Below are 14,714 nucleotides of genomic sequence, written 5' to 3'. Positions count from 1 at the left end.
TTTTTGAGACAGAGTCTCGCTCTGTCGCCCAGGCTGGAGTGCAGTGGTCGGATCTCAGCTCACTGCAAGCTCCGCCTCCCGGGTTTACGCCATTCTCCTGCCTCAGCCTCCCGAGTAGCTGGGACTACAGGCGCCGCCACCACGCCCGGCTAGTTTTTTGTATTTTTAGTAGAGATGGGGTTTCACCGTGTTAGCCAGGATGGTCTTGATTTCCTGACCTCATGATCCGCCCATCTCGGCCTCCCAAAGTGCTGGGATTACAGGCTTGAGCCACTGCGCCCGGCCGAGAAGGCCCATTCTTTTTTTTTTTTTTTTTTTTTGAGACGGAGTCTCGCTCTGTCGCCCAGGCTGGAGTGCAGTGGCCGGATCTCAGCTCACTGCAAGCTCCGCCTCCCGGGTCTATGCCATTCTCCTGCCTCAGCCTCCCAAGTAGCTGGGACTACAGGTGCCCACCACCTCGCCCGGCTAGATTTTTGTATTTTTTAGTAGAGGCGGGGTTTCACCGCGTTAGCCAGGATGGTCTCTATCTCCTGACCTCGTGATCCTCCCGTCTCGGCCTCCCAAAGTGCTGGGATTACAGGCTTGAGCCACCGCGCCCGGCGGCCCATTCTTAAAGAAAGGCAGAGACAACCGAACTGACTGATGGGGGTGATGAGGAGATAACAATGTCATCATTGGAAACCCTGGATCCAGCAATGCCCGAAGTTTGACTCACCCTTGAAACTCTAAGATAAAGGAGCCACTACGTTTGTAGGATCGTTTTGCTTTTTGTTTTGTTTTCCATAACCTAATTTGAACTGAGTTTCTGTCACTTACAACCAAAAGATTCCTAATATTCTCTCTCTTGCCTCTCCCTGGATGATCTCGGGTCTTATCTAGTCCTATATCTGGGTGTGTAGTGCAGTCAGTTCTTGAGGAAATGGACGTCTGGGAGGTACCTCAAAGGTGACCTCGCTCTGCCTGCCGCCTTCCTGAGTTAATGCTGTCATCATCTACCTCAGCTCCTGACACAGGAAATTCTGTCACCTTTATTTTGCGTCTCTCCCTCTTAATTGTTCTCCTGGATCTACTGCTGTTCAGTTTCAGAAAGTTCTTGCCCAACTTCCCCGCCTCCCTCCCCATTGCCATTAGCTTGGTTCAGGCCTCCTTCAGCTCACCACAACAACTTGAATCTGTCCTTCCTTTCCTTCCCCTTTGTCCATTCTCCATACCTACTACCACAGAGATTTTTTTTCTTTTTCTTTTTCTTTTTTTTTGAGATGGAGTCTCATTCTGTTGCCCAGGCTGGAGTGGAGAGGTGCAGTCTCGACTCACTGCAACCTCCGCCTCCCAGGTTCAAGCGATTCTCCTGCCTCAGCCTCCCTACTAGCTGGGACTACAGGTGTCCACCCCCACGCCGGGCTAATTTTTGTATTTTTAGTAGAGATGGGTTTTCACTATGTTGGCTAGGCTGGTCTCGAACTCCTGACCTCAAGTGATCCACCTGCGTCAGCCTCCCAAGGTGCTGGGATTACAAGCGTGAGCCACTGCGCCCAGCCTGCCACAGAGATCTTTCTAGAACCCACACCTGACCATGTCACTCCTACTGCAAACCCTGAATGCCTCCCTATCAACCTCAGCCCTCTCTGTCACCCTATGGGGTAGGTGTTCTGTCATTGCCCCCATTTCACAGATACACAAACATGCTCTGCTGGGGGAAGTCTGAGCTCCCTAGGGTGGTGCTGGAGGCCATTCCCAATTTGACTTCATCTTTTTTTTTTTTTTTTTTTTTTGAAACAGAGTCTCTATCACCCAGGCTGGAGTGCAGTGGTGTGATCTTGGCTCACTGCAAACTCCACCTTTGGGATTCAAGTGATTCTCCTGCCGCAGCCTCCCGAGTAGCTGGGATTACAGCCATGTACCACCACACCTGGCTTCAATTTGACTTTATCTTGAACCCATTTCTTCTCCCCACCCTGTATTTCAGTCACGTTTCACACCCTTTTCCTGAGCGCACTACCCCCTTTCTTGTCTCTGGACTTTTCTGCTGGAATCTGTCTGTCCAGCACTTGCCTTGCCCCTCTCCCAACCTGAGCTACAACCATTTTTCAGAGGGTCCCGTCAAGGCTGACTCCTCTGGGAAGTACCCCCTGTACCAGCCTGATCCCCCTTGCCCAGAAAGTCAGCTTCCCCCCTCTTCTGTGCTCCCATCACACCTGGGCCTTTGCGTCCTGGGCTAACTGGGACATGAGCCCCCAAGGGCAGGACCTAGCCTGACCTCGACCTCCCTCTCCACCCTCGGGCCATTGCTGCACACTGCCGTGAGCTCCATGGGTAAAGGGGAACGCCATCCAGCCCTTCTCACAGGCATCCTCCTGGCTCATCTCATTTGGTTCTTGACTCATCCTTGACTCTTTAGGGCAAAGAGGCACCCGGAAGAAATAATTACAGTCTTTGCATGTGGGTAGCACTTCACAGTTTACCAGGTGTTTCTCGGTTTCTCATCGGTCTTTACATGTCTGAGGGTTTCAGGGAAGGTGTTGTCAATCCCATTTTACAGATGGAAAGCTTGGTTCAGAGAGTCAGGGATGGAACCAATCCCCAGTCTTGGGCAAGCCCCTGACCCTGAAAATCCTTTTCCGATCCAAGCCTCCCATTTCCTAAACGTGTGCTGAGAACCAGGGAAAACCAGAGAATCAAAGTAAGAAGAGGGAACACGGATTCTGAACCGGGCTAACAGCAACAGTAATAACAACCCCGCGGCAGCCACTGCCCTTGTCCTGCGCTGTGTTCCGTCCACATCATGAGCATCATCTGCTTATGAGGAAGGGTTGGGCATTCCCATGTTACAAATAAGGAAACCGAGGCCCAGCACAGCTAAGAGACTTGCCTCTCTTGGCCAGTTTCCTTCCGATGCCTTGGTGATCGCTACAGCCCTTTACAGTTTGTAACTTTAGCACCCCTTCCCTGATCTCACCAGTCTAGCACCGGTAGGTGGACGTGCTTCCATTTGACAGAAGCAGCAACTGAGGCTCAGAAGTCAAGGGCGGAGCTGGGAGACGGCACCCAGCCTTCAGATCAGGGGAGCGCGCCCAGAGCCTGGTGGTGCAACTCTGGCGGGGAGGCGGGGAGGCGAGGAGCAAGCGGCAGGGCCGAGAGTGGGCGTCCGCGTCTCTTCCCCGCCAGCCGCCGCCGCAGCTGGAGCCTGACTTCCCTGCCGCGAGCGCGGCAGGTGCGCAGCCGGTGGCGGCGTCGGCGCGGCGGGTGCGCCCGCGTGGCGTGGGCGAGGGACCCGGGCGGGCGGGGCCCCACGCCCATCCTCCCTCCCCCCTGCCCTCTCTCCCGTGGCTGGTGGCAGGTGAGTGGGTGTCGAGGAACCGCCAGGCAGCGGAGAAAACAGGACGCCGCAGAAATCAGATTACTCACCTGCAGCTGCTACTACCCAGGGCTAATAAAAGCAGAGCTTCCTGTTGTTTCTTTATTACCGCCCTCTGCCTCCCTCCGCCCCAATCCGCTCCCAGCTGCAGCCAGACCCCCAACTGATCGCCAGAAACCGGTTGCTTGGGGTCCAGACCGATCCAGTGCCTGAAATACCCTCCTCTGTGCCGCACAGGGTTGGGTTAATGCTGCCTCAAGGGTGGACTTCCGTCACCTGCATGGGAACCACCTGGGGTGCTGGCTAACACCACACATCCCCAAACACGGCTTCACACCTGCTCGATCAGAATTCCTGCAGTTTGGGGCCCAAGAGCAGAATTCATAGGAATCTCAGGTGATTTGTAGGCAGGCTGAAGTTTGAGAACCACTGAGTCTGGATGTTGTAGGTTCAGATGATGTAGGTTTCCTTTTCTCAAATGCGACCCACAAGTTAGGGATGAAACCTACCCCTAGTCTTGGGCACGTGGGGCAGAGCCTTAGTCTGCTCATTTGTAAAATGGGGGTGAAAATAATACAGACCTCTCAGGACTGAAACAAGGCTCAAGTGGAGAATACACTTATTGTGATTCCTAGTGATTGCTCCTGGAGTTTACAGACCAACCAGGACTAGGCACGGAGTACCATCCATGGAGTATGAGGGGCAGGATGAAGAAGCAGGCAGGATGGACCTCAGCTGGGCAGGGGCCATGATTCACCCTGGATGCAGTGAGAAAGACCTTTCACCATGCAGCTTCTCCAAAGTTCAGTCTCCCTCACACCAGGAAAATGTTCCTGCACAGGGCATGGACAACCCTGATGGCTAGATCCAGTGGCCTCTTCTCAACCCTTCCGTGACACTTGACTCTGGGGTGGACCTCACCTTTCTCCTCCAAGCTGACACCTCCCTCAACTTCAGGGCAAGTTTGGATCCCCATCTTCATCTTCCTCCTATCTAGCTAGCAGCTCCCTTGTAGGCACCCCCGCAGCCCTTCTCCTGCCTCTGCAGTCTTGGGCACCTTGGCCTATGCGCGGCCTGTACATCCTCCCAGGACAACCTCACCCACTCCCAGTTACCTTCTTGAAACTGAGCTCTGCCCTTCCTGAGTCCCTGATTCATAAACACAGCACTTCCTAGACAGCTCTGCTTGGCAACTCCCCTGCACCTAACTCAACTTGACCAGCTCCAAACTCATCATCTTACTCTCCCCTGCCACCCACCTCTTCTGGTTTCTCGGTCTCAGGACAACATGCCTGGATATTGTCCCAGGTGATTTCTGCTCCTCAGCTCCCACATCCAGCTTCCCAATCCAATCCATTTTATGTCCCCAGTTTTGCTCCAGAATCTGTCCCCTTCTTCCTGTCCCTCTGCGCTCCAGGCCCCCTAGATCAGGACTCCATAATCTCTCACCTGGATGATTCTAACAGCCTCTTCTTTTTTTTTTTGAGACGGAGTCTCGCTCTGTCACACAGGCTGGAGTGTAGTGGCATGATCTTGGCTCATTCCAAGCTCTGCCTCCCGGGTTCAAGCAATTCTCATGCCTCAGCCTCCTGAGTAGCTGGGACTACAGGCGCCCGCCACCACACCTGACTAATTTTTTGTATTTTAGTAGAGACGGGCTTTCACCATGTTAGCCAGGATGGTCTCGATCTCCTGACCTTGTGATCCACCCGCCTCAGCCTCCCAAAGTGCTGGGATTACAGGTGTGAGCCACCACGCCTGGTCTCTAACAGCCTCTTAAATGGCCTTCCTGGCTCTAGTTTTACCCTTACTTTAGTCAGGGGGCTTATTCTGACACAGAAATCTTGTCCTTGCTTTGTTTCAAGCCATCGGGGCTCCATAGTACACTCAAACTCCTTCTTCTTTTCAAAGCTCACCTGGACAGAGCAACAGTCTCCTCTCCACCCCACCCTCTCGGCAGTTGGCACAAACAGTGACATTTACTGAGCTCTCACTCAATGCTCAGTAACATGGCAAGCCAGTTATCTTCGTAGCTTTATCTCAGCCTCATACCATTTCCATGATTAGCATTCCTGACTTACAGATGAAAAAACTGAGAAAGAGGGAGGTTAGGTAGCTTGCCCAAAGTCACAAAGCTAGTAAGTAGCAGAGCTGGAATTTGTACCCAGGTCTCTCTGGATCCAAAGCTGGTACTGTTAGCTGTTCTAATCTTGAGCCACCTCATCCCAGTTGCATAGTCTTCTCCTTTTTTGTATCTTCCCTGGCATCTCAGAGAATGCCTGGCATATGGCAGATGTTTGTTGAATGAATAAACAAATCTATCTGCACTACCATTTAATTCAATTTTTTTTTTCTTTTTTTTTTTTTGACAGAGTTTCACTCTTGTCGCCCAGGCTGGAGTGCAGTGGCGTGATCTCAGCTCACTGCAACCTCTGCTTCCTGGGTTCAAGCAATTCTCCTGCCTCAGCCTCCGAAGTAGCTGGGATTACAGGCATGGGCCACTACACCCAGCTAATTTTTGCATTTTTAGTAGAGCCGAGGTTTCACCATGCTGGCCAGGCTGGTCTCGAACTCCTGACCTCAGGTGATCCACCCACCTCGGCCTCCCAAGTGCTGGGATAACAGGCATGAACCTCTACGCCCGGCCCCATTTAATTTTTACAACAACCCTAGGAACTACATTTTTTTAAAAAAAGGCAAAACTTACTATGTAATATTTGATGACTACAAGAAAAGTGTGTTGAATATCTGGCGTATGAAGACAAATATCTGTGAACCCATGGCCCCAGCTTAGGAACCAGGCCTTTACCAGCACCACTGAGGCCACCTGTACATGCCTACCCAGTCCTATTCCCTGCCTTCCTCCAGAAGTAAACACTATCCTGAATTTTGTGGTCATCATTCCATGCCCTTGCTTTGAAAAAAAATTATTTTACCAAATGAGGAGGATCTTAGGCAACACATTATTTTGTTTGTTTTTTGATCTTTACATAAACAGCACAATGCATGTGCATTCTTCTTTGGCTTGATTTTTTCATGCATCACTATGTTTCTAAAATACATACATGATTTTGCATTTTTGGCTGGCCTTCATTCCTTTTTCCTGCTGTCTAATACTCCATTGTCTAATAGAATTCAGTGACTTTATCCATTCTCCAGTCGATGAGCACATGGATTGTTTCCGGTTTTTTGCTATCACCAGTAAGGCTGCCATGATCATTCTTTTTGTTTTTTTTTTTTTTTTTTAGACGGAGTCTCTCTGTCGCCCAGGCTGGAGTGCAGTGACACGATCTCGACGCACTGCAAGCTCCGCCTTCTGGGTTCACGCCATTCTCCTGCCTCAGCCTCCCGAGTACCTGGGACTACAGACGCCTGCCACCACGCCCGGCTAATTTTTTGTATTTTTAGTAGAGACGGGGTTTCACCATGTTAGCCAGACTGGTCTTGAACTCCTGACCTCAAGGGATCTGCCTGCCTCGGCCTCCCAAAGTGCTGGGATTACAGGTGTGAGCTGCTGCACCTGGCTCATTTATTCATTTCTCTAATGTCTACTGATGACTTTCTCAGTAAATACTGGAGAGGGAGTAGATGGTTGTGGTTAAGAGCATAGATTCTGGAACCCCTTGCCCAGATTTTCATCTCTGCCTCTCACTAGCTGTGACCTTAGGTAAATTTCTAACCTATCTGTGCCTTAGTTTCCTTTCTATAAAATAAGGATGATAATAAAGTCCCCTCTCTCAGGGTTGATATGCGAGGACTGATGAACGAGTTAATTTGTATAAAGGGCTTCGGAGGTGGGGTGGTGCACAGTCAGTGCTGAATAAATAAATAGCACATGCCAGGCACTGGGCCTGCAGCACACCATTCTGGGGACACAGGAATGAAAAGACAGACAATGACACTGACATCATGTAGCTCACTGTCCAACAGAAAGAGACAAACACAAAACAAGTAAATAAATAAAATAATGTGGCTGTGATAAAGGCAAGGAAGAAAACCACAAGGTGACGAGACAGAGGGTGACGAGACAGTGACCAGGCGCTGACTCAGCTGAGGGGTCATGCAGGGAAAGCCCCCTGTAGGAGTTGACATTTAGGCTGAGGCATGGAGGAGGAGAAAAAGCCACCCAGGCAAAGAGCAGAAGAAGGTGGCCCAGCAGAGAAAATGGCAGGTGCAAAGGCCCTGAGGCAGGAAGAGATTGACATTTCAAGAACAGCAAGGAGAGCAGCGTAGCCGTGACTGTGGCCAGGTGAACACAGAGAGTGGCCAGGTGAACACAGAGATGACAGCAGGAAGAAGGTGGGGAAGCACCAGGGCAAAGGGGCTGGATTTTTTTTTTTTTTTTTTTTTTTTTTTTTGAGACGGAGTCTAGCTGTGTCGCCCAGGCTGGAGTGCAGTGGTGTGATCTCTACTCACTGCAAGCTCTGCCTCCCGGGTTCACACCATTCTCCTGCCTCAGCCTCCTAAGTAGCTGGGACTACAGGTGCCTGCCACCATGCCCGGCTATTTTTTTTTTTTTTTTTTTGTATTTTCAGTAGAGACGGAGTTTCACCGTGTTAGCCAGGATGGTCTCCATCTCCTGACCTCGTGATCCGCCCACCTCAGCCTCCTAAAGTGCTGGGATTACAGGCATGAGCCACCATGCCAGGCCAGGGGCTGGGTTTTATTCCAAGTGCAGTGGGTGGTTTTGGACAGCAGAGAATTGTGATCTGATTTATGTCTTTATTTTATTTTATTGAAACAGAGTCTTGCTCTGTCACCCAGGCTGGAGTGTAGTGGCATGATCTCAGCTCACTGCAACCTCCATCTCCCAGGTTCAAGTGATTCTCATGCCTCAGACTCCAGAGTAGCTGGGATTACAGGTGCCCACCACCACACTCAGGTAATTTTTTTTTTTTTTTTTTTTTTTTTTTAGTAGAGGCAGGGTTTTGCCATGTTGGCTGGGCTGGTCTCAAACTCCTGACCTCAAGTGATCCGCCTGCCCTGGCCTCCCAAAGTGTTGGAATTACAGGCGTGAGCCACCATGCTCAGCCTGATTTATGTCTTTAAAACATCCCTCTAACTGCCCTGTGATCAACTATCTATGAACTGATCTAAATACTTCTTGAAGCCACTAGTATTTTTAGCCAGTACCCCCTCTGTGTGAAGCAAAACTTCCCTTTACTGGTCTTAAATTTACTTCTTTCGGGTTTCAAGGGGAGCCCCCTCCTGCCTCCTGTCTTAGGGTTAGTGGCCCGATGTGAGATCTCTAGTAAAGGTTTTTACAGAGTGGGTGGGAGGAGGGTCTCCCAGTTTACACCTTACCTGCTCTATGATGTTTCACCACCTGTAAAATGAAAATAATGAGAGTGGCTACCTCATGAGGCTTTGATGATGAAATGGGACACAGCTTGGCAGCAGGGAGTAATCAATATAGGCTAGGCCGGGCACGGTGGCTCAAGCCTGTAATCCCAGCACTTTGGGAGGCCGAGACGGGTGGATCACGAGGTCAGAAGATCGAGACCATCCTGGCTAATACGGTGAAACCCCGTCTCTACTAAAAAATACAAAAAAACTAGCTGGGCGACGAGGCGGGCGCCTGTAGTCCCAGCTACTCGGGAGGCTGAGGCAGGAGAATGGCGTGAACCCGGGAGGCGGAGCTTGCAGTGAGCTGAGATCCGGCCACTGCACTCCAGCCTGGGCGACAGAACAAGACTCCACCTCAAAAAAAAAAAAAAAAAAAAAATCAATATAGGCTAGCTTCCATGCAGATGACAATTATTGGTGATCAGGAGGAGGATGATAATGATAGGGATGTTGGTGATGGTGATGATGATGGTAGGGATGTTGGTGATGGTGATGATGGTGATGGTGATGGTGATGATGGTGATGGTGATGGTGATGATGATGATAGGGATATTGGTGATGGTGATGATGGTGATGGTGATGATGATGGTGATGGTGATGGTGATGGTGATGATGATGGTGATGGTGATGATGATGGTGATGGTAGGGATGTTGGTGATGGTGATGATGATGGTAGGGATGTTGGTGATGGTGATGGTGATGATGATGGCAGGGATGTTGGTGATGGTGATGATGGTGATGGTGATGATGGTGATGGTGATGATGGTGATGGTAAATGTTGATGATGATAATAATGATAGGGATGGTGGTGATGGTGATGATGATGGTGATGGTGATGATGATGGTGATGGTGATGATGGTGATGATAATGGTGATGATGGTGACGGTGATGATGATGGTGATGATGGTGATGGTGATGATGATGGTGATGATGGTGATGATAGTGATGGTGATGACGATGATGATGATGGGGATGATGGGGATTCTGCTGTGTGATATTGGGTGAGTCAGTGAACCACATTTTCCATGTCTGTCAAATAAGGGTGTTGGACCAGATGATCTGTGGGGGCCCATGCAGGTCTGACGTTCTAGAATTTTCTGGTTTAGGCTCTCTTTTCCTCCTTTCAGCCTGGGTTACCTTCTTCCCCACAATTTTGGTGCTCCCTAGTGATGTATGATGAGAGATGCAGTATTATAGTAGAGAGAAAACTGATGTGGAGTCAGGAGGCCTGAGGTTCCAGCTGCACCATTTACAATGGAGTCTTCATGGTGCATTTAACTTACACAAATGGTGCATTTAACTTAACACACATTTTTTTTTTTCTCTTTGAGACAAGGTCTTGCTCTGTCACCCAGGCTGGAGTGCAATGGTGTGGTCTCGGCTCACTGCAACCTCCACCTCCTGGGTTCAAGTGATTCTCGTGCCTCAGCCTCCCGAGTAGCTGGGGTTACAGATGTGCACCACCACACCTGGCTAATTTTTGTATTTTTCCTAGAGATGGTGTTTCACCATATTGCCCAGACTGGTCTCGAACTCCCAGCCTCAAGTGATCTGCCTACCTTGGCGTCCCAAAGTCCTGGGATTACAGGAGTGAGCCACTGCAACCAGCCTAATTTACAGACATTTAAACATGCGTGTAAAGGGAAGGGAGAGAGAGAGAGCATGTTGTGCATGAATCACTGCTACAGAGTCACACTCCCATTCCACTTGGTGAGCACTCACCCCTTGATGGGGAATGGCAACTGCCAGGGTCCCCCCGCCGGCCCAAGTTCCTGCACATCCAGCCTCATGTGGGCTCTCATCTTGCCGAGTGTGATCCTGCTGTTCAGAGGGTTTTTATGTGATGTGGCCCCAGGTACAAGTCAACCATTTCTTTTTTTTTTTTTTTTTTTTTTTTTTTTTGAGGCGGAGTCTCGCTCTGTCGCCCGGACTGGAGTGCAGTGGCCGGATCTCAGCTCACTGCAAGCTCCGCCTCCGGGTTTACGCCATTCTCCTGCCTCAGCCTCCCGAGTAGCTGGGACGACAGGCGCCCGCCACCTCGCCCGGCTAGTTTTTTTGTATTTTTAGTAGAGACGGGGTTTCACCGTGTTAGCCAGGATGGTCTCGATCTCCTGACCTCGTGATCCGCCCGTCTCGGCCTCCCAAAGTGCTGGGATTACAGGCTTGAGCCACCGCGCCCGGCCGAGTCAACCATTTCATCTGTTGTGAGCAAAAGGCTCAGCTCTCTGTAACACCTGAGAAAAAAAGAACCTGCTATATTAGCTGTCAGCTGCTAGAGGACCTTGCTTTCTGTTTCACTGGGAAACAGAAGCAATCAGAAGGAAAATTCCTCAGACTCCACCTCTCCCTTCACTCCCACCTGTACCCGTGCCTGTTACCTGAACGCCTTGTCTGAACTCGAATTCTACGCCCTCCACTGGGACACTGCCCTTCGTCCTCTCTCAACTCCTCCAGCACAACATTGAGCAATTCCTTGTGTCTCTCCCACAGCTCCAGGGGTCCCCCTCTTCTACTGGCTCGTTCACATCAGCACACAATCAGCTGCAGTTCTCTCCATCTTACACACACGCGCACACACATGCACACACGCACAAGACCATGCACACACACCCCCACCCCCACACCGCTATATTTCTTTGCTCCCCCTCCCAGGATCACAGAGTTTTCTGAGTTGACTATCTTCATCCCTCCTTCCTTTTCTCTCTCCAGCTCTCTCTGTGGGGCTTTCACTCCCACTGCTCCACTGAAACCGCTCTTGTCAAGGTCATCGATGACCTCCTGCTGACAAACTCAACCATCCCATCTCAGTCCTCAGCATCGGCCATTGGCCAGCAATTGGGCCCTCCTCCCTGCTGGACTTCCTGACCATTTCTTCCTGGGGCCCCTCTCTCTGGGTCCTCCCACCTCACAGGATCCCTCTTCAGTTTCCTTTGCTGGTTCTCCCTCATGTCCCCAACTTGCACAGGCCAGAGTGCCCCAGAAGTCATTCCTGGGACCTCTCCTATTCTCTAGCCCACTCCCAGGTGCCCTTGCCCAGTCCTGAGGCTTTCATACATTCTCTCTGCGGATGACTATAAATGAGTATCTCCAGCCCAGCCCCTCCCACTCGACTCCAGGCTCACATGTCTCCAGTCAGATATCCAACAGGAACCCAAACTGGATATATCCACAGCTGAACTCTTCATTTTGCCCCCAAATTTAATCATCCCCAGGTCTTTCCATCCCAGCAAAAGGCAACTCCCTTTTTGTTCAGGTCACAACTTGGGCTGTCCTTGACTCCGCTTTCTTACATTCCCAACTGACCCATCACGAATAACGTGAGTTCCACCTTCCAAAGCTTCCGCAATCTCACCATCTCAACCATTACTACCTGTGGCTGAGGTACCACCATTTCTTGCCTGGAGTTGTGTAAGAGCCTCCCAGTGACGTTCCCTGCTTTCATCCTAGCACTCCCTGCCGCCTTTATACCCCATAGAATAGCCAATGTGATCTTTTTATTTATTCATTTATTATTATAGTTATTGTTATTATTATTTTGGAGACAGAGTCTCACTCTATCTCCCAGGCTGGAGTACAGTGGTGCAGTCTCGGCTCACTGCAACCTCCGCCTCCTGGGTTTAAGCGATTCTCATGCCTTAGCCTCCCAAGTAGCTAGGATTACAGGCCCCTGCCACCACACCCCGCACCCAGCTAATTTTTGTATTTTTAGTAGAGACGGGGTTTCATCATGTTGGCCAGGCTGGTCTTGAACTCCTGACCTCAGATGATCTGCCCGCCTCGGCCTCCCAAAGTGCTGAGATTACAAGCATGAGCCACCGCGCCTGGCCAATGTGATCTTTTTAAAACATGAGTCAAATTACTTCCTTCCTCTCTTCAAATCCCCCAGTGGCTGCCTTCTCACTCAGAGAAAATCTTAACACTGTTCTGTGGCCTAGAAAGTCCTACCTGAGCTGTACACACCCCTCCCCACCTTACCTCCTGTTGCTTTTCCCTCCCTTGCCCCAGCCACACTGGCCTCCCTGCTGTTCTTTGAGTAGCCAAGCACAATCACACTTCCGGGCCTTCTCCCCTGTATTCCCTCTGCCTAGAGAAGATGACTGCCCCTGCCCATTTATCCATGACAGGGCTTACTTCCGCTCATCACTAGACAAGCTCTCTCTGGCCATCCTATTATACATACAATAGCACCCTAATCCTGTCTCACCTCTCCCACTGTCTAGCCGCCTCTCCTGCTTGACTTTTCTTCATGGCATTCATCACTGTAGAACTGACCTTTGTTTACTGTATGTGTCTCCCACTAGAATGTTCTAGTCCTCATCATCAGTAGAGACTTTGTTTCATCTTCTGCTGTAGCTGGAGTGCCTGGCTCATTCATGGTAGGTGTTGAATAAATACACGTTAAGTAGATGAAAGCGTTTGCATAACTGGGAAGCTATTTGTTGGTGTCCACTGCACTCCAGCCTGGGCGACAGAGTGAGACCCTGTCTCAATAATAGTAATAATATTGGTGAAGGCTGGGTGCGATGGCTGATGCCTGTAATCCCACCACTTCGGGAGGCTGAGGTGGGTGGATTGCTGGAACCCAGGACTTCAAAACCAACCTGGGCAACATGGTGAGACTCTGTCTCTACAAAAAAATTTTAAAAAGTAGCCATGTATGGTGGCACATGCCTGTGGTCCCAGCTATTCAGGTGGCTGAAGTGGGAGGCTCGCTTGAGCCCAGGAAGTCAAAGCTACAGTGAATCATGATCATACCACTGCACTCCAGCCTGGCAGTCTCAGGGAGACTGCTTCTATGTTGGTGAGGATGTGGGTAGCTGGAGAGTCCCAGGCATTATCAGTGAAAGTTTGAATTGCTATGACCATAGTGTGAGGCAAGTCCTTTGACTCCTGAATCCTCAGTCTAGGAATTTACCCTCAGGTAATTCTTACCCAATGGCAAAAAGATACAGGGATATTCACAGCCCTTTTTTTGTTTTCATAATAGTGAAAAATTGGAAATGACACCAATGTCCAACCATGCAAGGGTTGGTTGTTAAAATTATGATAGAGCCATATAATGAATACTAAGGGGCCATCAAAGATGATATTGTGAAAGGATACTTCATTAAACTTGAGAATAGGTTTATAATATATTGTTAAGTGAACATTTTTTAAAAAACCAACAGGCCAGGCGTCGCACCTCATGCCTGTAATCCCAGCACTTTGGGAGGCCGAGGTGGGCTGATCACCTGAGGTCAGGAGTTCAAGACCAGCCTGGCCAACATGGTGAAACCCCGTCCCTACTAAAAATACAAAAATAAGCCAGCCATGGTGGCGTGCGCCTGTAATCCCAGCTACCCAGAAGGCTGAGGCAGGAGAATCGCTGGAACCTGGGAGGCAGAGGTTGCAGTGAGCCGAGATCACACCACTGTACTCCAGCCTGGGCGACAGAGCGAGACTCCATCTCAAAGAAAAAAAAAAAATTCAGAGCAACATGTGAAGTGTGATGTCATTCTTGTATACACATACCTGTGTGTGTTCAGACCCAGGAAGCTATTTAGGAAGAGGACACCAACACGTTTAAAATGTGGTGGTTTCCATTGTTGAATCTAGCTAGTGGAGGGTGTAGGGGGGTTCACTGTGTTATTCTTTCAACCTTTCTGTATGTTTAAAAAATCTGGGCCAGGCGCAGTGGCTCACACCTGTCATCCCAGCACTTTGGAAGGCCAAGGCCAAGGCAGGCCTTGGCAGGATCGCTTGAGCCAGGAGTTTGACACCAGCCTGGGCAACATGGAGAAACCCTATCTCTACAAAAAAATATAAAAATTCGCCAGGCATGGTGGTGTGCACCTGTAGTCCCAGACTCAGGAGACTGAGGTGGGAGGATTGCTTGAGCCTGGAAGGTTGAGGCTGCAGTGAGCCAAGACTTTACCATTGCACTCCAGCCTGGGTGACAGAGTGAGGACCTGTCTCAAAAAAAAGAAAAGAAAGAAAGAAAGAAAGAAAGAAAGAAAGAAAGAAAGAAAGAAA

General features: G+C 50.0%; 1 protein-coding gene across 1 annotated transcript in view; it reads left to right on the top strand.

The window, feature by feature from the left end:
* MDS2 (myelodysplastic syndrome 2 translocation associated) overlaps positions 1-14,714 on the top strand; it is a 28,886-nt gene that overhangs the window by 4,197 nt on the left and 9,975 nt on the right. Inside the window, exons 2-3 of the mRNA XM_031936135.1 lie at positions 3,166-3,243; positions 3,501-3,593. Coding sequence (XP_031791995.1) covers positions 3,166-3,243; positions 3,501-3,593 — 171 coding nt within the window. The remainder of the gene's footprint in view (positions 1-3,165; positions 3,244-3,500; positions 3,594-14,714) is intronic.

Source organism: Piliocolobus tephrosceles, chromosome 1 (assembly GCF_002776525.5).
Source record: "Piliocolobus tephrosceles isolate RC106 chromosome 1, ASM277652v3, whole genome shotgun sequence".
Lineage (NCBI taxonomy): Eukaryota > Metazoa > Chordata > Mammalia > Primates > Cercopithecidae > Piliocolobus > Piliocolobus tephrosceles.
Note: the sequence above shows the minus strand (reverse complement) of the source record. Positions and strands in the feature narration are given on the sequence as shown.